This window comes from Fukomys damarensis, unplaced genomic scaffold (assembly GCF_012274545.1).
Source record: "Fukomys damarensis isolate Sample0158 unplaced genomic scaffold, DMR_v1.0_HiC HiC_scaffold_2, whole genome shotgun sequence".
Taxonomy (NCBI): Eukaryota; Metazoa; Chordata; class Mammalia; order Rodentia; family Bathyergidae; genus Fukomys; species Fukomys damarensis.
The window spans coordinates 2,838,849-2,866,301 of NW_022900914.1; the positions used below are offsets into that span (position 1 = coordinate 2,838,849).

Genomic DNA, 27,453 nt, shown 5'->3' on the forward strand with positions numbered 1-27,453 from the left:
CCCCCACAGAGGCGGGCGGCAGAGAGTGGCTCACAGAAGACAGGGCTGGCACACGGGGCCCACCTCAGCAGTACAGGAGACCTTCGAACCCCACAGTTCCTCAGGTACAACAGACGCCATGATTTTAATTATTCACACCACACAGTGCACCGGCATTGACGGAAGCACTTTCCAGACACCAGTTGGTTCCAGCCTGTGACCCCCATGGGAAGGGAGGACAGGGAGAGTAAGGAATGGCCAGGGTCACAGAGCCAGGGACGGGTCCCACCTTCAGGCGCAGCACCTGTGGCCCATGTGCTTGTTTTCTTTGGTCACTTTTCCCAGTAGTTTACTTCTGGAGGCGTAATTTCTATCCCACCCCACCCGCCCGAGTGACTCTGGTAAATCTGACACCGGGTGACGCCTAACACCTCAGGAGAGGTTCTCTGCCCATTCGCAGTCCCTGTGGCCCCAGCACCACCCTGCAGCACCTCCACCCCTTTCTGCCTGCAGGTTTGCCTGGTATTTCAGGGAAGCAGACTCACGTGACTCGGATCCGTACCGTCCAGCTTCTTTCACTTCCTGCGACGTTTCTGAGGGCGACCCACGTTGTAGGAGGCATCAGCCTTTCGCTCCTATTCATGGCCAAGTAATCCTGCTGCGCGCCTGTACCCATTTTTTTTCTGGGCTCACCAGTGATGGACCCCGGCTGCAATGACCGCACAGTGACATCGCCTGTGCGTATGCCTGTGTGGACACAGTATTTCCCTTGCTCTTTGCACACCTCGGTGGGATTGCGAGTAGAATTGCTGTGCCTGTAAATTTCCGCCCAAATGCTTGTAACTATCGAACGTCTTTCCAAGTTGCTGCACCGTGTTCTGCCTCCACGCAGGGACCTGGGTCCGGGAAGCCTGGGTGTGATCATCCTCAGGCCAGGGGACCTTGTGGGAGAGCAGTGAGGCCGTCACGGGTGGCTAGAGATCAGCGGCCCCTGGGTGGCTTCTGATGTCCGGGAAACAGGTGGAGCAGAAGCTCAGTGTTCACTCCCCGTCCGAACACACTGTCCCAGGATGGGGTGGGGGGGCACGAGAGGCGGCAGCACAGGCGTCGTGACGCCACTCCTGCGGCTTGGCGGGGGTACAGGACACGGGGGTCCTTGCTCCAGAAGCCAGAGCTGCCCACCAGTGTGGCTTCGAGCCCAGAGGCCCAGTGAAGATGACAGGGAGCTGACTGCCCAGGAAAGGGCAACCCTCGCAAGGCCTCCCTGAGTGTACTGTCTCTGGAAGGCAGCTGCCCGCTGTCAGCTGACAGCCCCAGCTGCACTGATGCTCCAGTGGGGCCCTAGGCCCTGAGGACAGGACCCAAACTCAGGGCTCAGCACGGGGCCTGGCATAACAGCTCTGCAGATCAGAAGGGGATGCTCCTGCCTCAGCCTACTTCCAAACACCACATGCACATCCACCTGGAACCGCTGAGGGCGGTCTTATTTGGATGAGACACTAGATTAGGGTGGGCACCAACCCATGGTGGGCGGTCTAACCAGCGGGAGATCTGGACACACACAGAGACCTGGAGGAGGCCACTGTGAAGACAGGCACACAGGGAGTTTGTCACATGAAGACCGGAACCCAGGAAGGCACCAGAAGGGACTCTTCCTTGGAGACTTCAAGGCCACAGCCCCCTGAACACCTTGCTTTCAGATGCTCACCTCCAGGACATGAAGGAACCCATGCCGGTGCTGAGAGACACTTTCCCAGAACACTTTGGGACCACAAGCTGGGCTCAGCCTGCAGGCAGCAGACAAGGGGCTGAGAGGTAGGTGAGGCTCACGCCTGATGTTTGCACAGATCTGGGGAGCAGAAGGGAATTGGGCCAGCGTGTCCCCGGTACTGCAGATAGATAAGTTAATTAGATACCTTGTAGGCAGGCAGGGCCAGCACAGGAGGAGCCCACAAGGAGGACACTCAAGACACATTCACTGTGGCCAGGTCTTTAAAAGGAGAGGAACCACCACACCCATGTAGGATGAAGAGCAGTGACTGATACTCTAAATAGGGATCAGTCCCCTGCGTGGGGACAAAGATCTTCCAAGAAAGATCCGTGACCCGCTCCTTCCACAGAAAATCCTTCCTCATTCCTTGTACCCTCCCTGCCTGACTTGTTTCCCCCCACTGGATCCCCACTTAATCAATATTACCTGGGTGACTGTGCTTATAATCTTAATTTTGTTGCTGGTTTTTTTTTTGTTTTGTTTTTGGTACTGGGGATTGAACTCGGGTCCTTGTGCTTGCAAGGCAGGCCACTGAACCACTGAGCTAAATCCCCAACCCCTTATTTTAAAAAATTTATTTTTTACCAAGGATGGAACTCAGGGCCTTGCAAAGCAGGAGGCAGCAACACTGAGCTAAATCCCCAGCCCATCTGTAACCTTATGGGTTGGTCATGGTTTTGCCCCACCTCATGCCCATGCTGTAAATTCCCACTGCGTCTTACAGCTTTGTCCCTTGGTATCCACAATACACGTACACGTCATACCCGCCTCACCACATGCTTTGCTGAAAAGTGGGGTGGGTGGGCAACCCACTTCCTGGTCCCCTCCTCTCTCAGACAGCTTTTTTTCTATCAATAAATTTTCCTACTCTTACCCTCTGTTGTTCCTAGAATTCATTCTTCGGTTTTCGAAAGGGTGAACTCGAGTTTCAGTATCTAGCAGGTTTAGGAGCCACATCTCTTCCCCTGCATCACCGGCGGGACGGGCTTAGTGGCTCAGGCTTCCAGGTTGGCCTGGCACAGCTCTCAGACAGCAGCCCATGCAGACCGGCTCTCTCGTGTCCCCTGGGCACCGGAGCCGGACCCGCGCAGGTCCTCGTCCCCTTTGCCCTGCTTGTCCCTGCGACTTGCCCCTGTGGGCTTGTGCTCCCGTGTGGAGCTGTGACAGCCACCCAGCACCATGCAGCGCTTCTGTTCTCCGGCCACTCTGGACTCCCATTTTTGACAGGGCCCAGCTCCTGCACTCAGCAGGTGCTGAGTCTTCAAGACGAGGAACTACAACCAGCCAGCTTCACTGAAGACTTGGGTCAGAGGCTGTGCCGTCTGCCAGGCTGGCAGAGAAGCACCAGGCCTGGGAACCGGCAAGAGAGCTACCGTGCTGAGCTCATAGCCCAAGCCAGAAGCGACAGCTCTGTCCGGAGTGTGGCCTGGAAAATGCAACCCTCACCTCCCGGCAGGGGCCAGAACCGTGGGAAATGAGCTCAAGGCTAGTGCGCAGACAGGGGTGGCAGTGCTGATCGTGCACATGACACTCAGTTGCAGCTGCGAGGCCAGGCTGAGCTGGAGGGGACGGGTCTCCGGCTGCCCACCCAGCACCAGATAGTCCTGGGTAGGGTCCTGTGAGGGCCGAGTGGCAGCCGCCTGGAGCTCTCTCAGGCACAGACGGCTTCACAGTCCTGAGCCCGGGGTCTCTGCTCTGGATCGTGGGGTGAGGAGCTGCACACAGCCGTGCTGCCTGGACCCAGACCCTTCCATGGCCCAGGGCTGGGCTGCTGCTTCACCGAGATGCCCTGCACAGCCCTGCACTGCCCTGCACAGGACAGCTTCCTGGCTGCAAGGACCCAGCACAAAGCAGGACAGGTTGGGCCAACCAGAGCACAGGAGTGGGGCCATCCAAAGCCGGAACCAGGACCAAGGACTCTGGTGCCCAAAGGGCTGACTGCTGAATGTGCTGCCCTGGGCGCCAGTGTAGAGCAGGGCCCCACTGCAGCAAGGCCACCAGCCAGCACCTCTGGCAGCTCTGGGCCGTTCTCAGGGTGTGGCTTCGTCAGCCCGGCCCTGGGGTCACATCTGCTGCCAAGTCTGTTGACACAACGCCCAGGTGACAGCAGGACATTCGGGCCACAAGGCCAAGGAGTGGCTAGATGTACTGTTTCATCTGCACCGGGCAGCCCACAAGGACACGGGAGAGCTTGGGTCTGCACGTGTGTCAGCACGGCCACAGACTGGAGGTCAGTGGGGGTCTCCAGTGCAGCCTGGACACTGGCCACACCAGGACTGCCCGAGGCACAGCCTGTCCTCCAGCTCACACACTGCGGTCCCGAGTGCAGCCTCTCCGTGTCACCCCCTGGGCTGAGGGGGCCTCTGCAGACCGGCCAGTCTTGCCTTTGGGAACCAAGAGCCCATTCAATCTTGGCTCTCAGATCTGAACCCAAGGCCAGGGAGGAAAGGCTGCATGGGGAAGCAGGGCTTGCCCGGGTGTGACCAGGGCCACGCTGACTGGTGCCAGAGACGCTGACTGGTGCTGGATGCAGGCCCTGCTCCTCTGCCCGCCCAGGGCAGTCTGCTCTCCCTCAGGCTCCTGTCCCACCTCTCGCTCCCCAGGGTGTCAGCCTGCATGGCTGTGAGCATCAGAACCTCCGGGTCACACGGATGGGCAGGAATGCTGGGGATGGGCCAGGCTGGTCTGCAGGCAAGGGCGGTGCTGTGCAACATCAACCTGGCCGGGCCTGCATGGGGAGGGGAAGGGTCCTACCTCCACGGGTCCCAGCTGATGTTTGCGCTGGGCCTGGGCCTTCACCTCAGTTTACATGTTGCAGAAGGACTGACTGCTCCCCTTCCAGTCTCCCTCGCCCACAAGAGCAGCCGGAGGCTGGGGCACGGGTGCGGCAGTTCCCTCGGTCACACACGCGCGCACACACACGTATGCATGCATGTGTACGCAGCTGTCTCCTGTCAGCCTAGGCATGAGAAAGAAATCACTTCTTTTTCTGAGAGGAGTTAGGCAGACTTCAATGTCTGGGTGTCAGGATTGGCTTAGGTCAGACCTGCGGCGAGCATGGGCCACGGGTCACCCAGAGCCAGGCAACAATGGAGGAACCAAAGCCAAGGGACAGGTCCTGTGGGGGACCCCAGCCAGGGGCCAACTCTAGGCTGCCCTGCTGCCACGCCCCTGCTGCCTCACCAGTCTCCCAGAGCAGGGGAGGTGACCAGCAAGGGTGCGCACCCAGGGAAGGGCCAGCTGTGTGGCTGGTCAGCGTGTGTGCAGGGCCGGGTCTGCGCACCGCAACCTGACTGTGAGAGAGAAGGACGCCTGAAGGAGCGTCCTGAGCAGGTCTGGTCCCTGGACGAGGGATGTGCGACTCAGACAGGCAGGGCGGAAGAGGGGGCTCCAGCTGCCACCTACGAGCATCACTCTGGCAGGGTGGCGGCCTGCTGGGACAAGGCAGCGAAGAGGGACACAGCTGGGCACAGGACAGATCAGTGTCAGAACCCCAGCCTGTCCCGCCCTGTGCAGAAGTGGGGACACCAGACCCCAAGTGCCCAACAGCTAGTCCAGTCAGCAGGGGCTCCCCAAGGTGGGCTCCGGTCCCCACTCATACCTCCACCCAGCAGGACAGAGCCAAGGAACCAGAGGTTGCTTTGTTAAAAATATTTCATTAAAAACCAGCCCTGAGCACAAAGAGCACATCCAGGAGACACCCCAACATCCTCTGCTCCCGAAGCAGCACTCAGGGCCAGATTCCTGAGCCGCATGGTGCCCAGGTGAAGTGCGAGGTGCTGGCCTGTCCTGCCCAGGGCACCCTGGTGAAGGCCACCGAGGAGGCCCAGACCACAGGATGGGGCCTAGAGCACCATGTCCCATGGGAGAAGGCCATGCCAGCCCAAGTTGCTGACAGCTGCTCTGGTGGACACTGAGGGGACCTGGGGCCTGCAGGCCTTCACTCCCCACAGGCAGGGCGGGTCCAGGACACCTGGCCTCCAGGCTCCTGCCCAGGTCCCCTTCCAGGCTGCAAAGCCATGCTGAGTGACCCCAGTGGCCTCCCAGGCCTGCCTTCTTGTGCCAGCCAGCACACAGGATGCCTCCCTGGGCCCTCGAAGTTCAACCCGCGCCCGGAGCCATGCATTGGTGAGCAAGGCTCCTACCGCTCCCCTCCACACCCTGCCGGACCAGAAAGTGCAGGTGACAGTTCTCACGGTGACTTCCCCTCTATTCCGAGCTGGAGACAGAAGGACAGTGCGGCCTGGGCCTGGGCTTCCACCAGTGCCCTGGGAATGGAGGTCCTGGCAGGACGTGGCAGGCCCCACGGAAGGGTGTGTAGTACACGCTCAGAAGAGGCTGGGGGAGGCCTGGGCAGGTGCATCGTGGTCCCGGATATACTGCAAGATGTCCATCTCGTCCATTGCTTGGATCTGCTGCTGCTGCTTCTGCTGTGTGAGCGAGGCTTCCGATGGGCCTGCTCTGGGGGGCACAGTTGGCTTTCTGGGCAGTGCAGGCTTCTCTGCCACAGGTGGCTTTGGCTTTGGCTGGGGCTTTGGTTTCAGCTGAGCCCCTAGGTTCAGAATCTGGTCCAAGTCCTCTTCAACTCTAAGGCACCAAAGGGAACAACCCTGAATATAACTGTCCCCTGCAACAGCAGCAAGGCCCCACGCAGTGCCTCTCCTCGTCCGACCCAGCCTGGAGATCAGAAGGGCATGGCTCTGTCCCCCTTCTGCCACAGCACGACAGCCCTAGGGGGCCTCCTGAGCACTGCTCTGCAGGGGACGTCCCTCTAGCCTGTGGGAGTAATGGCCCGAGTCGGGTGGGGTCTGCCTGCCCCTGTGGGTAGCATGGAGCCTGAGGCTGCAGTGGCCTCACCAGGACCCACCAGTGTACACTCACAGCCAGGCCCTCTGACTGTCCACCAGCAGGCGGAGGATGGGGATGCTGATGGGAGCGCAAGGCCTGTGGAGCAGCTGCCAGGATGAGACCGGAGAGCACTCACTCAGCTCCCTCCTGCCCACCGCTCAGCTCTGGGCCAGGCGTTTCGAATCGTCAGTGGCAGCAGACGCTAGCTCCACTTAGCATGGAGAAAAGGAGGCCCAGAGAGGTGAAGGGCCCCGCCTCGGGCTCCACAGCGGGCGGGAGGTGAAAGGGCACCGACCCAGGTGTGGCAGGCTCTCTAGGTGTTCACACTGCGGGGCACCTGCATACAGGCCTGGCACGGACGGTGGAGGGAAAGAGGGACTCGGGAGGGTCTGGAGCTAAAGGAGCAGCCCTGACGCCAGCTGGGCCATGGAGAGAGCAGACGGGAGGACAATGGTCTGGCACCTGGCACAGGCCTGTGGGGTGTAAAGGTGCCACCTGCTAGGACCAGCTGCTGACGGCACCGGCCCACCCTGCCTGCTCCTGGGGTCTGCGCCTGCCTGTGGCAGGGATCCCCGGACAGACTGAGGGAACAAAAGGCGTCCCCCCGCCAGGCCAGGCCAGGGGGCCCAGCCCGAGCCAGCCTCCAGAGTGGCAGCCTTGGTCCAGGGAGACTTAGGGGTGTCACTCATGGCAGCCCCAGCTCCCCGCACTCAGCAGCCCTTCCACAAGTCTTCCAGGGCACTGCTGGCTCCCCAGCCTCCTCCAGAGGGCTGAGTGAGGGCGCCCCTGAAAAGCTCAGGGGCCTGTGGGAAAATAAAGCAGCAGCGAAAGCCTGTGCCCGACTTCAGCTTACATCACTGGAGCCAGGCAGCAGTGGACGGCCTATGGGGCGGGAGGTGTGCACGGGGGCCAGCCATGGTGGAGGCGCTCAGGTCCCGACAGAGGTGGCTGCACAGCTGCCCCTTCCCGAGCTCCCTGCCTTTATCTGTGCCCCCCAAGTCACCCTTCCCTTCTAGGCCGGCTGGTGTGAGGTCTACAAGTGTGGGCTGAGGGAGTCCTGAGTCCCAGAGGACCGAGCTCAGCTGGGCATGGGAGGGACAGAGGCCTCTCGGCTGCCACCCAGTTTAGGGCCACCCTGCCCTGCCTGCCTCAGGATGGCCAATGAACGGAGGGGTGAAGGCACGGATGAACGGACGGGTTTGAGGGAATGCTTCTCTGGTGAGGAAGCCGACTGTGCTTGCAGGATCGGCAGGCTGGAGGAGGATGGAACGCGGTTCCTCTCTCAGGAAGCTAGGCCTTCGCTCCCACATGCTGCTGAGGTGAAGGCAGGGATGCAGGGACTCCCTGGAGCTCTGCAGGTGCTAGGAGCTGTTCAAAGGCGGGGTCCCGGTGACTGGCAGGAGCGTGAAATGCGCTGCCCTGCCAGGCCTGCAGAAAGCCTCCCCAGCTCCCCGGCCACAGAACCCTAGAGGGAGCCGTGTAACTGTGGACCAGGCTCTACACACGCGGCTGGTCAGCACCGACTGAGAAAGATGCCAGAGCTCCCGAAGAACCTCCCGCAGACGCGCTCGGCCTGGCCCTGCTGCTCCCCAGGGCTGACTCTAGAATCCGCCCTCCTGGGTCTCAGTTTCTGCCCTAATGAAACGATCGCAGTCAGCCGAGGAACAGGATCAGAAGGAACAGATGCCACGGACCTTTGGGAAATGTAAATACCAGGAGCGATCACTGTGATTCAGGCTTCACGGGCACTTAAGAGTCTGACAACCCAGGCTGCTGACAGAGACAACAGCCTCCCGGGGCCACGCACTTCCTGGAACAGGCAGCCGCTTCCTGTAAGCTGCCAAGCACACCCAGGACTGTGTCGGGCAGACTTGCAGGGAGAACCCTTGGCCAGGGTAGGGAAGCAGATTTCCTGGAGCATGGAGAGGCCAGGAGAGGCAGGCAGGGCTCTAGCATGCGCAAGGGGCCTCTCCCTCTCCCAGCTTTTCTTTTTTTTTTTTTTGTACTGGTGATCAAACTCAAGACCCTGTGCTTGTGAGGCAGGCGCGGTGCCACTGAGCTAAATCCAGCTTTCTGTAACTCGGAAGAGCACACACTCGGCCTTGAGAACAGTGATGAGAAGCAAGATGAAATAAAGCATCCTGCGCCGCCGGACACAGCACTCAGGAGAGGCTGGCATTTTGGCACAAGCCCTACTGTTGACCCGCTGGGAAGGGCAGGCCTGGCTCCCCCTGGGAGGGGACGCTCCTGGCAGACAGGCCACAGCCTACCACATCTGCGCTTTGCCCTTCTACCCGAGCAGCTCGCTACCTAGGATTAAAGCCCTGTGTACCACTTATACTTGCTCCTGAACCACTGAATTAAGATTCTTTACAGAAATTACTAAAACATGAGCATGGAAAGAAAAGGCCTGGCTATACGCATGAAGCTGTTGTTTTGGAGCCCACTGAGCTGCCCTGGCTGCGGCCCCTCCCCCAAGCCCGTCACTGCCTCTTGGCCACAGAAGCCACAGTCTTCCATCTTTCTGGGGGCCTTGGCTGCGGACACTCAGCAAGCCACGGGGGACGTGTACCTGAACAGCTCGTGGGAGGCCCCTCTGTGATCCAGGCTGGACGTGAGCCCTCCATGTCCACAGGCGGCTGGCAGCAGCAAGGGGTCGCCCAGCGGGACGGCCCCACCGAGGTCAGGGTCATCAAACAGCTTCAGGGCTGTGGGACGGAAGGAACAAGGTGGTCGGAGAAGCCCTGGCCTGTGCCCAGCCGCCGGGGTGCTGGGCAGGTGCACCCAGAGAGAGGGAACTGGGGGACAGGAGGAAAAACTGGGGCCCTGTCTGCTCCAGCCTCACTCCAGTGCCCAGTTCTTTTGAGCTTCTCATTGCTTCACGGGGAAATGGCCTCTCTGCTCACTGTGCTGGGCGCCCAGCTCGCCCCACGGCTGCACACCTTCCACTACGCAGGCGCTGAGCGCTGCCCACCAGCGGGGCTTCCACCGCAGGTGCCGGGAGGGACGCTGTGCCAACGGCTGCCCTCACCTGCAGCACCGCCCCCTTTTCCACCCGAGCTGCATGGGCCTGGCCTCCCTGGCAGCCATTCCCCTGCAGGCCTGACTCGTGCAGGCAGCCTTCCAGCTTCCAGGACTCAGCTCCGCACAGCCCCACCCCGTCAGCACACGCAGAGGACAGCGCCTGTCCCTCCGGGTCCTGCTGTTCCTGGGCCTGATGACCTGGTGTGCAGGCACAGCCTCCCAGGCCTGGAGGAGCAGGTACACAGGTACAGGACGGATCAGACCACAGCAGGGCGGGGGTGCTTCCTAAGGCTGCTCACTTCCCTCGCCAACTCTGTGCAGGGCCCTCCAGGGGCCAAGCCCACGGCAACGCAAGTCAGCATTCAAATCCTATCGAGTTGGAGTCAGACGCATGCTGAACGTAGGCCAGGACTTCTGGGTGTCAGTGTAATAAAGAAAGCCGCCCCTGCTCCAGAGGACGCTTAGAATAGGCTGTTCCCAGCTGCAGGGCTGTCAGGGCCAGGCTGTTTTTCTCCAGCTGAGTCTGTGCTGAGTGAACAGGGCTGGGATCACCTGCATTCCACTCACGCACACTCAGGACAGGCAGCCACAGAGCAGGGCTCCACTTACTGCCAACGGGGGGCGCACCCTTGGAGGGACTCATTGGGGACAGCTTCCTGCCTGGGCCAAAGAGCTCTCCGTCAGGGTCCTCCTCCTCATCAAAGATGGTGAGCTGGGGTGCGGGCTTGGCCTTCACAGCCACCTTAGGGCATTGCTTGGGCTTCTTGGAGCTGGAGACAAAACACAAACACACGAGGTGAAGATTCCCTTGAAAGGCCAGGTGTCCAGGGGCACAGCCGGTGCTAGGCCTCGGTGGGAGCGCAACAGAAGTAGCCTCAGATCCCTGGCAGGCAGGTCTTCCTGCCCAGGGGAGACAGGCAGGCCCCAGGGAAGTGTGAGGAGACAGGTCCGAGCTTGGGCTCGAGGGCCTTTCCCAGATCTGACAGCAGAGCGGGAACTGCACTGAAGTGATCATCAGTGTGCCTGGGGGATGACAAGAGAGGCCCCAAAGGCCAGACTGCTCCCCGCCTGCAGGCCCACGCAGGCCTCGGCCACAGTGTGCCCACAGGCCAGAGAACACGCCCTCCTTGGCCTCTGCACTTGGGGGCCTGGTCTCAGAGCATCATGCTCTGCAGCCACAGCCTGAGCCCTGAGTGCGGGGTGCAGGAGAGAGCAGAAAGCAGCTGTGTGGTGGGGCCACTGCCTTTCCAGGGTCCCTGGGGCAGCCTACACTTTCCAGGGCTCAGGACCCCAGCTAGCTCTGTTACCCTTAGGTCCTGTTACCCCTGTGTGCTAATGGGTCAGAGGAGGCCCTCTCCAGGGCCGGCGAGCAGCAGGAAAGTAGGAGGCTGTGCCTGGCTCTTCCGCCCTTCAGGGTGATCACTGTAAGTGCTATTGCCGCTAACCAAACACTGGGTTTCCTGACAAGCTGATGTACCCCTGGGGCTGCTGTCCACGTTAGCCTTTTTAGACTTGCTGCAGACTGCTTATCCCCAGAGACTGGGCTGGCATGGGCTTGTCTGCCCGGCAGGCTGTCCCCCTGGACCAAGGTCACCGATCAGGCTCACACAGGTGACACTGCCCAAACCGCAGAGGACGGCAGCGCCCCGAACAGTGACATGGGCTGACCAGCAGCGGTGGGGCGTGCCGAGGCCGCATTCCCAAGGTCTTGTGTCAGCTGCGTGGGTGAAGTGCAGCTTGGTTGGCAACTGCAGCTGGGATGAAGAGAAGCAACAGAGGCAGAGGCCATAGCACAGAGCAGCATTTGGGTGCTCAGGGGCCAAGTCCTGGTAGAGTCTCGGGCTGGGCTCGTGTGACAACCCAGAAATTGTCGGCAACAGCCTTGAGGCAGGAGGGGCGACAGTGAGTGTGGTCACTGCTCAGGGTCCACTGCCCGGCCCCTCTGCCCGGCCAGGAGCAGGGAGTGGGTGTGGGTGATGGGACACTGTGGCATGTTCCGAGGTGCTGACAGGTGCAGAGACCTGCCCGCAGGGCCAGGGAGCCACACCTCGTCCCCGCTTTCTCCAGTGGGGTCAGGCCAGCAGGGCCACACTGTGCTCGCTGTGCTCAGGGCTGGTCTGGGGCTGGAGCTTATCGGAAGTGCTTTCCAGAGAATTCAGCCTGGCTCCTCCCACACCCTGCGGCTGGTGCTCAGCTGCTCTCACCTGTCCCTGCCTCCAGGTCTGGCCAGGCAGCTCTAGGAGGAAGCCACCCTCCGCCCTTCACACTCCCCACCGCCCCACTTAGAACAAGGAGGCTCCTGGGAACCAAGCCTCCATCCTGCCAGCCAGCAGGCCCCATGGGGCAAGGGAGCGAGCGTCCCAGCGGCCACCACGGAAGTAGCACCAAGGGGACAGCGGGAGGAAGGGAGGTGCCAGTGCCAGAGAACAACGAAGCTTTGTTCAGGAAGAGTTGTGGGCCTCAGCAATTTCCCCTCATGCTTGCTTCTAGCCTTAACACCAATGACGCCAGACGCTCTTCCTACGTTTCCCTCCCAGAACAGCCTGACGCCACGCCCTTTTCACTCCAGACATTTGTTGCCTTTGGCTGAACTGAAGTAAGGTGAGTACGTGGCCGTGGGGTGCTCAGTCAGCACTGTCTGCACTCGGACCCCTCTCCACACCATCCAGGGGAGACAAAGGACAGCAGGAAACACGGAGTGTGTGGGTCCCGTCTTCAGGCAATGAGGAGAGACGGGTTCCCCGCACCAGCCTCTGTGCCCTGCATTCCTTTGGCTCCTCTTCCAGAGACCTCTCCACATGGCTGGTCTCCCACCTGGTCCAGTCCTTGAGTGTCCATTCGCCCCTAAGAGCTCACCAAGGGCTTCCCGTGCACAAGCACCTGTGCAGCGATGCCAACAGACAGGGGTCAGACCCGCCACTGTCCCCACAGCTCAGGGCCAGGCGCAGTCAGACGAGTGGCCAGCCCCATCCTCACAGCCCCAGCACTGGAGCCAACTGGCCTGAGGGATGGGAGAGGCTTCCCGGAGGGAGGGAGGCAACCCAGAGGGGATGGGGGGGCATCCCAGGCTGAGGAACTCCGAGCCACTCAGTGAGGCCTAAAGGAACCTGCACCTGCAGGACCAGAAGAAAAGGTCTGCGGGTGACAAGAACCCTCAGGCTCCAGGCAGGGGTGAGCTGGGGCAGGAGCCCAGCTCCTCACAGACCTTCGAGACTGGCCAGGCCCGGCCCTGGAGTGGAGGTGTGAGGGCAGGGGCCAGGAGCGCATGGGAGGGAGCTGTCCAGGACACTCCGGCTCTGTCCTGCTCCCCACGCTCCTGTTCTTGGCTCCTTCACCACGTCCTCCCCGCTGTCTGCCAACACACAGCTGGCCTCTGCCATGCCCACCTGGCACCAACAGGAGAGAAGCTCCTCCATGCTATGACCAAGGGACCCACGCGGGCTGCAGGAGGCAGGCGGGGCTCCTGGCAGCGTGGCCCGTGTGAGCATGCTCGTGCCGCTGCCGCAGACCCGGCTCCTGCTGCGGGCCTGACAGGAGACAGATGTACAGACCCGGCCGGCAGCTACCAGGGCTGACAGCTCCCGGCTCTGAACAGCCAGGAAGCATCCGCTTCCTGGGGCTCAGCCCCTCCTAGTGACAGTGACTGACACAGGAGCCCAGCTTCCCTCTGGCTGCCCTGCGGCCTGTGGCGAAGTTCCAGATCCACCCGCCCAGCACAGCTCTAGCAGTGGGCACCAGTGCCCAGGCTGGGAGTGCGAGGCTTGGCAGAGCTGTCTCCCAGATGCAGCCGGCTCGCCTGGGTCTGAGCAGGGGCAGCAGGTCTTCCCACGGCAAGACACAGACTGCCACCTTCAAAGCCAGGGTGGAAATCAACCTTTCCTCCCCACGATGCGACCTTCCTGCTTTGAAACACAGCACTTCTCATGTTTTACCTCAAGTTCGGCTGCTTTTCCAATTAGACAGTTTCCGCTTGAACTACAAGGAGTGACTCTGGGGCCGGGCCACTCGCAGTGGTGCCCATGTGGGGCTTCCCTGGAGAGCAGGACGGGGGCTCTGGAGAAGGGCTGGACGGAGGGAGCAGAGGCACGAAAGCTGGGCTCCAGGCAGATGCCACAGGCCTGACCTGGCCCAGGCCAAGCGTCCGGCAGCTGGGTGGCAGGTGCCTGGAGGGAGGAGGCCGCAGCAGACGTGGGTGGAAGCTGGCACACCCTGAGGGGCTGGGGCTCTGGCTTTGCCAAGGGCCCAGCAGCAGAGGACACAAAGGACCCACATGCCGGCAGGTCCCTCCCTCCCCTGCTGAGCGGCAGAGGCGCACACAGAGCCACGTGGTTGTGCAGGTGAAAACAAGGGCGGGCAGTGCCACAGCCCAGCACAGGTGCAGTGCAGTGGGGCCAGGCCCGCGTCACGGCCTCCCAGACCTCAGGCCGGGCCTCAGCAAGAAAGGGGCCATGTGGGGAGTGGCCCGGGCCCCACGGACACCATCACGCGGCCAGTTCACCCTCCCGGGAGCCAGCCGACTCTCCTGGCCTGCTGTGTCCGGCCCATGCTGGGGCCAGGACTTCAGCAGGGCAGACTGAGACTGCCTTGTTATTCCTACCTGGGTGGTCTCCGCTCACATCTCCCGATACAGCACCAGGCAGGACGCCGGCCCAGCTCCTGGCCGCGCTCACTAAGGTGCCAGCACCCACACTGCGGGCAGGAGCTCCAGGCCGGCACAAGGAGGGGTCTTGGGATGCAGGCGCCCAGCTGCTGCTGCTTGTGTGGCTCTGCAGGGCCCTTGGTGTGAACTAAAGACTGCATTTCACCGCACAGGTTAAGGACTCGTGTGGCTGCGGACTCAGGGCGGCCCTGGCAGGAGAATGGCGTCTGCCCACGGTACCACCGCCGAGCGGCCTGAGCTTGAACCCATCCAGGACTGGCCTGGAGAGGCTTCCCCAAGACAGGCGCTGAGGAGGCGACCTGTGCCGTGGGCTCTCAGGTGCAGCCACAGGAGTAGAAACAGAAGCATGTGGCACAGGTGCTGCTGCCTGATGACGTAGGGCAAGCAAGCACCGCCTCCACGCTTCAGCTGCCGCGCAGACACAGCCCTCTTAGAACGGCACCACGTTTACCAAGAATGGAACTCCCGGGCCTGGACTTCACACGGCTTTCCAAGGGAAGAAAGAAATCAGTTCTGTGCCAGTGCCGCCAAGTTCCCACCCTCCATGTGGCTGGGACTACCACCCTCTGCCTCCAGCCTGCCCTGGGGCAACCGCTTGTCCTGGGAACGTCCTGGGGCCTCAACCTCGCTCAGAGGGGCCCAGCCTTCTGCACGCTGCCTCGGGAGGCTGAAGCAGGAGCGTCCCCTGCTCTGCCTCTGATGAGGGGACTGTGCTGTGTCGTACACGTCAGAGCCCCAGGTGAGATTTCCCCCAAACCAAGTATCTTGCTACCGCAGTCAGAGCGGAAAGCACTGCTGTACCTGTGTCCTCGGAGCCCTTCCCTCAGGCCGGTCCAGAGGCACTGAGCAGCACACAGGCGGGGCGGGCCGCGGAGGCTCCTCACCGCTGTGGGCCAGCCCAGGCCGCCTCCTGGTAACTGACCAAGGGCTCTGCCGCAGCAGGGTCAGGCTAAAGGAAAGCCTCAGAAGGGGGCAGGAGGAGAGGGGCAGTCAGGAGGGGCTGCCCCGCGCTCGCTCACTTGCTCCCAGACTTCCGCAGAGCTCGGTTTCCGGGCCTCTGCAGCACGTGGCTGCGGACTCCCCTCAAGAGCCTGCTGTGGGCCTGGAAGCCTGCACCTCACCTAGCACAAGGCTGCTGCAGAGTCCAGAGTCCCTGGCTGGTGTCTGCTGCTCTCCCTGCTGGCAGCCGGGGTGGTAACCTCCACGCCCAGGAGCGAAACCAGGGATTCTGTGGGCAGCATCGTGGGAGGCTGTGCCGTACCCAGAGCGCCGTCTGGTCTGCCCAGGGGGACAGCCCAACCCTACATGCTGGGCACACAGGTGGGGACACCTGCAGTGTGCCAGGGCATTCAAACCCTCAGCATCACCCCAGCACAGGCAGGGCTTCCAGGTATGGCAAGCAAGGTATTATTTTCCACAGTTACTTTACGGAAAATGAAGCAAAATCTACATTAAAAAATCACAGGAAAGAAACACAGCTGTACTGCAGGAGGCCACGGCATGGGGCCCCCGAGTCCTGGGGTCTGACAGCAGGCAGCGGCGCGCAGGAGAAAGTGGGCTCCCCTCAGGGGTTCAGCTTCAGCTCTGGGGACCTGGCTCTGGGGTCAAGAGAATGAAAGCTCTGTACGTATAGAAGTTCCCCAAGTTACTGCCTTTCATAGGGAAGGCCCCAGAAGACGCTGCCATGTCGGCAAACCGGGGTGCTGCTATGAACAGTGCGTCAGCCTGGGACCGTTGCAGCGTCACTGGCAAAGTGTTCACAGACCCGCAAAGACGGCACGCATGCCAAGAAAGCGAGTCTCGGAATGGCGCGGGCACCGGCCCGGCTGGGAACAAGGTGCGGACACTCCAAGTGCACACGTCCATCCGTGGGGAAGGACTTTCTCGCGGGATTTCAGTCTCTGCTTGCTGTGTTATTTGCATCGCATGAAACTGTGGCACAGTATCTCGGCAGAAGGCTGAAGTCACGGTAGAACTTCAATGTTCTCAGAACCACAAAGACACAAGAATTGTGCTACAGATGAAAACCGTGCACAACATGGAGAGAGCGAGTGGAGGGCACCTGCCTGCAGCTGTGTGGGTCGGGTGGGACGGGAGCCAGCGGCAGGGGCTTCTCTGGCTTTCTCTGTTCTCTAATGGCATAATAATGTCCTTCCCTCAGTCACAGGCAGGTTGAAAAGACAAAGAAAAGCCAGGCCAGTAGGGCTCTCAGCTTTGCCCCAGCGACGTCCGCCCACCCTGCCAGGCACTGGCAATGGAGCCACAGCGCCCCCCCATGGCCACGGCGGGAAGGACTGTGGCCATCATGCACTCACTGCTTTTTCGGCAAAGCAGGTCATGCCTGCTGCCCTACAGGGGTACCCAGCGGGGAGAGATCATGTAAATCATCAGCCGCATGTGCAGAAGTGTCCACAGGGCCCTCACCGAGGAAACCTGGCCTCTCTCACTGTCTAGGACAGTCTTTGGACCCTGACCACCACCCACACTATCAAAACCAGACTTCCGGTGGCCTCAGGTCCTGGCTCGCCATCGGTGGGCTGCATGGATGTGAACACACAACCTGACTCTCAACTTCAGCTTCCCAGAATTCACAGAGAAAGAAGCTGATGCCGGCGCTGCCTTCTTCAGCAGCCCACGTTGCCCACGGACCCCAAAAGCAGTTTTGGGCATTGGGACCTTTTCACACAGTGAAAAAGAACAGGAACTATCAGCATATAATACTCCTAATTGCAGCTCCTAAAGCTTCTGTTTCAGTTCAACATGCAACATGTACCCACAGAAATCCTGCTCACAAACCACAGTGTTATTTTTACTGAGTCATAGCAACAAAGTTTCAGAAAAGCCATCTCCAGAGTGAAAGGAGCTAATGCAAGCAAATGAGAACTAGCTCAGCTCTTGGCATTCAACAAGCTCTCAAAAAAAGTTATTTATTATTCCAGACAAAGGTCCTAACACCAGCAGCGTCAGGACTCCTCCTAGGTACGGTGCCGTGGGGATACTGAGTCTGACACTGGTTCACCGGAGGAAGGAGGGCATTCGAGGCAGCACCTGCCAACCCCAGAGAGCATTTTCCTACCCAAACAAGGAGCCGCTCTGCTCAACATGTCCCTCAGCCAAAGCCTGGCACAGACCACCCACATCCCACACTACTTACAGTTGCTCAAGTCAGCAGCAAGCAGAGTTCAAACAAGGCCTTAGCCTACCCAGAACAGAGTCCAGCAGGGCCAGAGGGGCCAGGCTGGGAGAAGCGCTGCAGCACTGCCAGCCTCGCCGCCTGTCCCTCGGGCAGAGGCCAGTGGGACCGTGACTGCCGGGTTGCTCTGGCCCCTGGATGTGGATCCTCGTCCCCTATGCTGGTCTCACGGCTGGCTCATTCCTCAGGTCGCTTGAGCGGAACCTGCCTGTCTGATCCTTTTCTCCTCTGCACACGGAGGTCTTCCGTGAACCCGAGACCCACCCACGTCGGCAGGGGAAGGCGCCGTGGTGGGTCTGACTCTATGGGCCGAGGGGCTAATGTTAACGTCCATGTGACTCATTTCATTTTCAGGAGAGCTCCAGAGGGTGGCCGCTGTCAGAAGCCCATACTCACTGATGAAAAGTGAAGCAAAGAGGTAAACACAGGGCCCCTGGGGGACAGCGGTACGGCTCTCCAGCCCCAGGAGCGTCCCGCTGCACCTGCCAGGCCTCAGGCAGGGTCCGGTCTCCTCGGTTTGTTTCTTCAGTGTGCGCAGTGGGGCAGCAACTGCTGCTGTCAGCAGGGAATGCGAAGTGTACCGCCAGCACACAGCACGGGCCCAGGAAACATCGGCTTCACTTGGGCCATGAAGAAAACGAGGGCCCTGGGTGTGGCTGAGCAACTGGGACCCCAGGAAAGCCTTCTGGTTGGGATGTCCACTCAGTCTGGAGCAGGGAAGGAAAGGAGCTGGCCCCTCAGCTCCATGACGGTGTGTGACTGCACGCGACGCAAGGGCGACTCTCCGCCGGCCCAGGCACCCCCTTCACTCACTCCCTTCTGCATGTCACATATGGTCCCCTCCCTGCACGTGTCCATGGGGCCCCTACCCGGGGCTGGGGCGCAATGGAAGGAGATGGTCTCCTCAGACTCCAAGGGAAGCTGTGGAGGCTGTCGCCACCCCTAGAAGGGACCCTCCAACAATGGGAGACTTACCGAAGAATGCCCAGGGGATCCAGAGCCTCCTCCTCCTCCTCCTCCTCTTCTTCCTCCAAGGACTTCTCTCCAGACTCACTTTTCTGGCCCAGGACAGGCAGACCCACACTGGCCACATGGTCCTGCTGCTCGAAGAAGTTGAAAGCCTCCTCACTGTCCCCTGCCTGGCCTCCTGTGTCATCTGAGGCAGAGGAGTCCCTGCTGGGGAGACCTGTAGCCCCTGGGGATCTGGTGCCTGTGGAAGACAGGGAAGAGGAGCTTCAAACTCAGCCCTCGGTGGTGCCAAGACCTGTGGCTGAGGGCTTCCTGCAGCTGCCCAGGACCAGCCTCCGCAGGAACCCAAACAGTGGGTCCGGGCAGCATGGGTGACTGCGCTGGGTGCCAGGGATGCCTGGCAAGGTACAGTCACCAGGAGTTTGAGGGAGGCTAACGCCCTGGCTCCATGGGGAAGGCCTGGCCCACAGCCGCCGGGCTGCCAGCTCTGGCCTGACTGGAACGGCAGCAGCTGGGGTGGAGGTGCAAGGGGCTCTGCCGAGCCAGCGACGGTCAGAGACCTGCTCCACACCCCGAGCAGACTGCAGCAAGAGCACTGTGCCGTGTGGAAGATTCTGGAACAAACTGCACTCGCCCATTCTCTAAGTGCATCCCCCACACGGGTGCCCCTCACAGGCAGCACAGGCAGGGAGAGCGAGTGTCCGGAAACTCCCGCTGCAGCCTGGCGTCACCGACACAGCTGAGCCGAGGGATCTTCCAATGTACCAGCCTGTGACGGGCAGGAGCGGAGAGCGGCTCTTCCCCCACAGACAGTTTGGGAAGCGTGGGTTTGGACCACTTGTTCGTCTCTCTCCAAACAAAGATTGGGTGGTTTATCTTTCAAAGCATCCACTTTTTAAAAATATCACTCAATAGGTGAAAAAGGAAGTGTTTTTAACTCTCAAGGGATGTTCTGAGTGGTGATGATTGCACTGTGTTATGTTCTGTTCTTTTATTCGAAGGTGAAAATGCTGTTCAAATTCTCACGACCGCTGGCTTTATGTGACAAGCATCTCACATCTCACGCAAAACCCTGTGAGGAAGGGAACTGTGCCTCCGCTTAGCGGGCGAGCAGACGGGCCCAATGGCTGAAGCCGAGCCACCCTGCCGCACCTCTGCCCAGCAGACCGGCCAGGGCACCCGGGTACTCTGCCAGTGGGGCCGCCCCTTGTCAGTGAGCAGCCCCTGGGATGGCGGGGCAGCCAGGGCTGTGGCCGGGAGTGAAAGGGGCAGCAGACCACTCATGGGGCTGAGAGTGGGCCGAGGAAGCCCTGGCTCTGCGACCTCGTCCTGTCCCAGCCCCTCTGAGCATCTGCCCGTCTCACCTCATCCCAAGCCTCACTGTTTAAGAGCTTATTTGCTATCAACATTCTTTTGGAAATTTCCCTTCTGTTCCATGGAACCAGGGGATCCACAGTAGTCAGAAAAGAGTTAAGTGACAGCCCTGAACAGGGAAGACGTCAGGCGAGAGACTGATACCACCCATGGGGACACCGGGGACACGGCCCGCTTGGGTGGGGTGGGAGCTGACGGCGGGGCGGTTGTTAGTGCCATTTCCAGTGTGGCCCGGGCTGTCAGCAGTCACTTCAGGTGCCTTCCCTTGGCAAGGAGAAGACTGAGGGGCTGGACACTGCCTGGGAGGGCGTGAGGTGGGTTCCACACAGGAGGCGGGCACTGCAACGCACCCACAGTCCTTTCTGTGCAGAACAAGGCCAAGAATGAGGTTTCCCAGAGCCAGGGTCACCAGCCTGGTGTGGAAGTAGTGCTATTCCTGATGTCACAGGCCACAGGGGCTGCGTGTGTACATGTGTGTGTGTGCACGTGTGGGAGGGAGAGAAGAACAGAGGGTACTGGGGGGTGGGCCCAGAAAGTCCTGGAGGACACCCCTTGTGAGCCCATCTGGCACCCTGAGTCAGTCCTTCGGAGGATGCACCCCCCCTCAAGGGCTGAGTCTCACCCACACCCGCCCCGGTGCTGCGGGGGCTCTGCCTGAGCAGCCTGGGTGGAACTTGGGCTGCAGGTGCAGCTGGTGGCAAACTCTCCCCAAGCCAGGGCAGTCGGGCCTGGTTCTGGGCCGGGAGCCTCAGGGACCAGGGACAGGGCCTCGAGTACCTAGGAACTCTAGCAGCTCTGGGCTGCCCGCCAGCTGGACGTCCTTGGCAACACAGCGCAGAATCTCACTGAACATGGCTCTCCTTTCCCGGATGTCAGACTCGCCGACAAATAGGACCTTCCTGGGCAGCGGGGGCAGGCTGGCTGCTGCGTAGCGACTGCTCAGTTTCTGGTACAACTCCTCTATCTCGCTGTACTTTTTGGAGACCTGGAACGAGAGGAACATGTGGCTTCCTGAGATGGGTGGGCACCTGGATGTGGAGCCCCTCGCCCCAGCACACGCTGCCTGCTGCCTCCCTGCTGTGGCAGCCTGAGGCCCAGCCAGTGTCTCAGGGCCTGGTGAGGACGGTCAGTATGGGACCCGCCTGGCCTGCAGGTGACCCCGATGCCACTGCTCCGGCGCTCCTGGCGTCAGCAGGGGGCTCACTGTGCCCGTGCTGTCAGGTCAGTTTCAAGCCACTCTGTGAGTCACTGGGTCAGCACTGACCCCAGTCGCTCATCGCTCAGGCAGCCACAGTGCGCTTGCTCCCCAACTCTGCTCGGCTGTGTACTCCGCTGGGGGGCCCCCCGGGCACCTGAGGCGAGCACCACGGCACAGCGGCTGCGGTGCTGTCACTGTGGTCTGCACGGTCGGTCACCCAGCTGCCCGGCTCCCCACGGGTGTCCATCTGTGGGAGCGCGGGGGTGGGGGGAAGGTGTGGTCGACCCACATCAGCCCTGAGCATGTGGGGTGTGGCTGTGACCCGAGTGGCATCAGGTCACCAGCACCCCCCAGAAGGTCAGGGGTTCAGACCCCCGCAGACAGGGAGGCACCCGGCACAGAGCTGCTGTCTGCAGTTGTTGGTGCCCAACATGACTGCAGGGCTCGGCTGAGAATGGCTTCCTGGGAAGGCCCTGACAGGGGCTAAGGGAGGACCAGATTCTGGCCAGGCAGGCAGAGCAGGCCGTGGTGGGAGCCGAGCGCCCCCTGTTGGCAGGTTGGCTCCCTGAGAGCCCCGCCCACAGACCACTGACTAGGAGCGGCAGAGCCAGCCTGAGGCCCTGCACCCAAGAGCATGGGCCAGGGCGTCTCAGGCAGCTTTCTCCTGTACCAGCAGCATGAGGAAACCGAGGAGAGACCAAGCACCGCAGCATCCCCTGTGCCAAGCAGCGGGCACAGTACACCTGCCCCATTCCTCTGATGTGCTCATGCCTGCAGCCCGGTACACAGGGTCCCCTGGTATCCACGAACGCAGCGCCCCTCCTGGGCTGGCTTTCCTGCACGGGCAGCACTGTTCGGTGACTCCTGAGTGTCAGTTTGTTTGAAGGGCCCCTGGGAGACTAGTGAGGCACACTCCCGGGGTGTCTGGGTGGTCACGGGGCTGAGCCCGTGCGCGTATAACTGGTCCCTGGCCCTTGCTCTCTAGCCCTCCCCTGTGCTGCCTCCTCACTGCCACATGTGAGCACCTCTCCTCTGCCAGGCCCTCCTCCACGATGCCCCTGCCTTGAAGCCAGCCGATCACAGACGGAGCCCTCCGCCGCTGTGGGCCAAGGTAGAGCGCGCCTCTTCCAGCTGCTGGTCCCAGCACAACCTCGCTGATACAGCAGGGAAGCACATGTTCATGATTTTCTTTAAAGCATCTTTTTAAGGAGAAGACGCAAAATGTTCCTTCTTTTAGCTAAATCATGAAACGCCAAAGAGACTTCAGGTTTGGTGTACGCAGCTGTGGGCAACACCTCCAGATCTCACAGGACTAAACACCTTCTCTTCTGCCCTTGCAGGAGCTTCAGATGTCTGTGAAGCACCCACATGTGGACACACACACACACACACACACACACGTACACGCCTGCATGCCACAGGGCACGCGCATCACCAGTGAGGCCAGAGCAGCACAGGTGTGGCTGTGGAGCCGTTACAGACGTCCTCGCACGTGGCCCCTGCCAGGCTGCCCGTGCCAGGATGAGTTGGGCTCCCAGACAGCTGCCCCACCTCGCACCCAGGAGTATTAGCCCCAAATCGTCTCCTTTTCTGCCCACCCTGAAGACCTGTCTTAGTCTCGTTCCTCGTTGCTGGGACAAAATGCCTGACACCTGCAGCTTACAGGATGAGAGGTTTATTTGGGCTCTTGTTTCCGTCCTTGCATGGTGAGCAGCATGGCACCAGGGCTCAGGCCGAGGAGAGCTGCTCACTGTGAGGCAGCCAGGAAAAGGTGAGAAGAGGAACCGGGGAGGGAGAGCTACTCTCCCAGCCAGGTGCACCTCCTAACAGCCACTCCGCTGTAACACACCCCATGATTCAGTCCCATCCAAAAGCCCCGCCTCTGTGTGCCCAGGCTCTTGGGGGACACCTAGATGTAAACCACAGTGTGGGTGCACTGAGCCCTATCCTGGCTCAGACGAGTTCATCAGGAGGTGAGGCCACGCAGCCCCGAAAACACCAGCTCACACCCCACCTGCCTCTCACCGAGAGAGTAACTGAGGTGTGGTCTGAGGAGAACACATCGCTGCAGTCTTAGGTCCTTTTCTGGACACTGCCCAATGCCCTACAAAGGGAGGCTGCGCCTGGGAACCACGTCTCATTTAACAGGTCATCAAAATGGCAATTCACTTCCCCGTTCCTGTGGCTGCCGGGAGGGAGGCTCAAAACCACTGTACGGAAGCCTGCAGCGAGCTGCTCCCTGCTGTCCACAGGGCCCCGGCTTTCTTCCCTTAGCCTGAAGTCCCCAGCTGTCTTCCTGACCACCAGGCCCAGGCCCTGTTCACAAGAGGCTGAGGTGAACGCGTGTGAGTGATCTCACCCCTTGGACCCTGCTCATCCCGGCTCCCGTGACTCCAAGGGCCCAGTGCTCTTCCTCCTGCTTTGCTGCAGCCTCCTTCCCACCTGCTCTGCCAGTGGGTGCACCAGGACCCCTCCTCAGCCTTCTGTGCCTCCACATCTGTGCTCTATACAAATTCATTCACCCCCAGATTTTAACGTCACCTCCAAGCCAAGATCCCCAAAGCCTGCACGTTAGGCCTGACCAGTCCCTAGCGTGGGCCTGCTGTGCCCACCCACCGGGCAGACCCTTGTCCCTCAGCACGCCCCGTAGATCTGCCTCTCCACTTGTACCAACAGGGAGCGCTGCTGGCTTGGCCCACGCCCCCAGCCCGGCACACCTGACCTGCCGCCGCCTGCATCTCCCCTCCTCAGGACCCCATTCATGCTGAGTCCCCACACGGCCTCTGCCACCAGCCTCAGGCTGCGTGCCCTGCCCGGGACAGCCCTGTGAACACCACCTCGTGCGGGCTTTGCCCAGGGAGGGTGAGCTCTGGCCACTGCCTGCATCTCCCTCTGCGCCTCCACACGTCTGTCTCCCTGCGGGTTGTGGGCACCGGGCTCACTCTCGTGTCCCCATCCCCTGCCATGGGGTGGCTCCAGAACAGTCGTGTCTGTGCCCTGGAAGGCGGGCGGGTCCTGGGGACCCTCGGGGCACCCCGCTGAAGCACCCTGCTCACCAAGAACTGCACAGCATCCTCGGGCTTGTGCTTGGCGGACTTGAACGCAGCGAGCCGGGTCACCACCAGGATCTGGTACTCTACGTGGCCGGACAGCATCTTGCCCCGCACTTCCTGGTGCTGGGGCACGGACAGGTCGAGGCCCGTGTGGACATTCTGGAGCTGCCTGCCGAGGGAAGAGGGCAGACAAGGTCCAGCTTGAGTCAGCATGTCCTGACGCGGGAAACACCTGGTGGCTTGGGGCCACTGCACGGGCCTTCCCTCCACACACCGGCCCCCACACAGCCTGGTGTCCTGCAGCTGCTCGGGACAAGCGGGGTCGGAGCAGGAAACAGAAGCATGGGGTAGTCAGAAATCAGGCAGCCGAGTTTTGCACAAGCCTGGTGCGTGTGAGCACTGCAGAGCTTGTGGGCAGCACTGTGTCCTGCAGGCTGCACAGAGACCAAGGGAGGGGTAGGGCCTGCAGACACCGCGGGACCGAGGACAGACACACACCTCAGCCAGCCAGGCGCAGGCCAGCACAGCAGCAGGAAGAGGGGCATCAGTGCCTCTTCGCAGGGCTGTGCAGACAGGCAGTGTATCAGCCGGGCCGCACCGGCTCTGCTCAGCTCCAGAGGACTCAGGTCCTGGCAGCTCTTCGGGCCAGGCTGGGCTTCGCCAGTGCAGGCTGCACCAGCCTCGGCCCTCTCTGCAGCTCCAGCCACAGCCCAGGCCGTCCGCGTGGGCCCCAGCATGCCTGCAGGTTCTGCACACCCCACACCAGGCTCTGTCCACACCAGGACTGGAAAGTCAGTGCCTTCAGTGTTCATCCATCTGATGTGAGGAAAGCGAAGGAGTACTCAGAACCTGCTCTGGATCAGGCCCTTCTAGTGTTTTATGAACATTACCTCTTTCAATCCTTCCCACAACTTTTCTCAATGGATATTTTTCATCTCAATTTATACATGGAGAAATTGAATATCAGAGAAATTAAGTTTTTGCCCAGAATCACATAGTTAGGAAGATTTACTATCAGAATCTGGCCTGCACTATTCACACTCCACCACCCTCCTGGGTGTGGGCAGTGCCCTCGGGAAGCTCGGCTGGTCTGCGGCTCACGCTGAACGAGGAGCCACCTTCCGCTCCCGCCAGCACCCTCGCCGAGCCTGGGCAGGGACAGCCCGCGATCGGGTCACACACAGTGCTTCTGTCACCCTCATGACACTTCTGGCTCCTTCCCGAGACCTATCAAGGGTCCCGTTTCCAGAGCCGCGCACCACACACAAAGGCCCAACGGAGTGGGCTGCCAGGGTCCTGGGGTTCAGTACCAGACAGGCACACAGAGCCTAGGGGCCCCTGGGGGAGGGGGGCAGAGAAACGAGGCACTGTCTTTCCTTTCCGTTTTTCTTTCTTTCTCTTCCTTCCTCCTCCTTCCTTTGCACTGAGGGTCGAGCCCAGGCCCTTCACGCTAAGTAGCATGGTTTACACAGGGTCTGGCCAAGTCACCGTGTCACCACGCAGAGCTTCCTCTTGCCTCAGCCTCCCAGAGTGCTGGGATCTCAGGCCTGTGCCTCTACCTCCAGCTGAGGCACCTTTTCCGCAGGATCCTCATGAAAGTGACGTTGCCCGGACCACTTGAGCCCCAGGGCCCAGCTCCCCAGAGGAGTCCCATGTCCAGCTGCACCAGATGCTGTGTTGCAGGAACCACCGTGGCCTTCCCCGTCCCCTCACCGGGCTGATGTGACCAAGAAAGTCCATGTTCCCAGCCCTCGCCTCTGCCTGACAGCACTGTCAAGGGCCTGGTCCCATGCTCTCTGTAGGGGCCAGGCCAGGGCCACTCAGGTGCTGTGGCTGCTGTTCCTGGACCAGCGGCCTAGCAGGAGCCATGGAGCCCAGCACCCCCCAACCCCTGGTACCTGCTCTTCCCTGACGACCCTGCTGCTTATCTCTCGAGGAAGCGAAGCAACCGGAGCAGCCTGTGCTTCCCGGCACATCTGTCAACGAGGCGGCACCCAGCCTTGTGCCCTGGCCCTTGGGTGGCCGACTCCTGCAGCCAGCCCCTCACCTGCGCAGGTCCCCACTCCAAGGCCACCCACCCTGCCTCCTCCCATCTGACCCCACCTCCAGTGGAGCTAGGAAGAGTGGCCCGTCCGAGTCTCCTGTGACCCCCAAACCTCCACTGGACTCTTGTCCTCTTGATGTCACCGAGTGGCCCTTGGCAGGCGGGCACTCAGGACCTCCACGCTGACACCCAGAGGTCAATGCTCACATCCGCTGGCCCCACAGTGCCTTCTTCAGAGTCGCCTCTCTTCTGGGGTCGCGACTGCTCCCCATGTCCTTCCCCTTCCCACACCCCACACCTGACCACCAGCAAGCCCGAAAGTTCAGCCTCCAAACTCGCCCAGAACCTGCACACCCCTGCGCACAGCCTGGGGCCTGGGTACGGGCTTGTGGATGCCCGCTCATGCCCACAGAGCCCTCCACGCAGCCAGGGACCTCAGACAGCGGTCAGCTAGTGCAGCCACCGTGCCCCGGGTCCACCACACGCGGCAGGAAATCACAGGGCCACACAGTCTAGTCCTCCTGTCCCCCTGCCCGGGGCCACCTCCCCACTGTGCCACCTAACACGTTCCCGTCCTCCCTGGTGGCCTCAGGACGCCGGCTCCTGCTGGCTTTCTGCCCAGTAGTTTTCCAAGTCTCCTTTTCGTGGCTCTCTCCTTTGGGGAGAGCATGGACCGCCCGCCTGGCCAGCCCATCAGCACTGTGCTCCCTGGCCACCCCGGGAGAACAGCAACCCCTCCCGCTGCCCTGGCCCTGTTATCTGCCTTTCCCGGCAGTGTCCACACTGGCACCTTCTCAATTCACCTGCTGTCCACCGGCTGGGAAGCTCCTGCTCGGTGCCCCGTTTTGCTCACCTCTCCATCCCAGAACAACCCCCGCCCCACGATGAACAGGAGCAGGTCGACTGGAGGCCTGGACACAGGCGGAAAGGGCGGCTGGCAGGAACTCGAGGGGCCAGCAGGGAGGGAGGAGGGAGTCAGCCACCTGAGGACCGCCTGACAGGCCACGTGCAGGTCGGGCAGGTGCAGCCACGGCCGGGGGTCTGCAGGGCGGCCGAGGGGTGTCCACTGCCCGGTGCTCGCGCCTGAGAGCAAGCAGAGGCGACCAGGAACCTCTCCCAGCGACGCAGATCTGACCCTCTCTGCCAGCCCCGCGCGCAGAGTTAATTCTCTACGCCCAAAGCCCCAGAAACTCCCTGCAGTCGGAAGGCTGGCGATCGCGCCGGGCAGCAGCCTGTCCTCCCGCTGACCTGGCCCTCGGCCCAAGGCTGTGCCCACCGAGCAGAGCGGCAGGAGGGGTGTGGAGGAGAACACCGCGTCCCTCCCCGCGCCTCCAGGACCA

The 27,453-nt window shown here is 61.3% G+C and overlaps 1 protein-coding gene across 5 annotated transcripts in view; it reads right to left on the reverse strand.

Annotated features, from left to right (window-relative positions):
* Hs1bp3 (HCLS1 binding protein 3) overlaps positions 1 to 27,409 on the reverse strand; it is a 40,624-nt gene extending 13,215 nt beyond the window's left edge. For 3 of the 5 annotated variants that reach the window (XR_004516980.1, XR_002025151.2, XM_019206629.2), the window contains exons 1-6: positions 24,568 to 24,842; positions 24,073 to 24,238; positions 20,596 to 20,803; positions 18,451 to 18,685; positions 10,232 to 10,392; positions 9,171 to 9,306 (exon numbers count right to left, since the gene is read on the reverse strand). Coding sequence is in view for 3 of the 5 variants with exons in the window: in XM_019206629.2 (XP_019062174.1) it covers positions 9,171 to 9,306; positions 10,232 to 10,392; positions 18,451 to 18,685; positions 20,596 to 20,803; positions 24,073 to 24,238; positions 24,568 to 24,806 (1,145 nt within the window). In the remaining 2 variants the exon portion in view is untranslated. Of the gene's footprint in view, positions 1 to 5,367; positions 6,338 to 9,170; positions 9,307 to 10,231; positions 10,393 to 18,450; positions 18,686 to 20,595; positions 20,804 to 24,072; positions 24,239 to 24,567; positions 24,843 to 26,966 lie in introns of those variants that run through there. The other 2 variants (XM_010618017.3, XM_010618016.3) reach the window with 2 other exon arrangements.
* Positions 27,410 to 27,453: the final 44 nt, after the last annotated feature.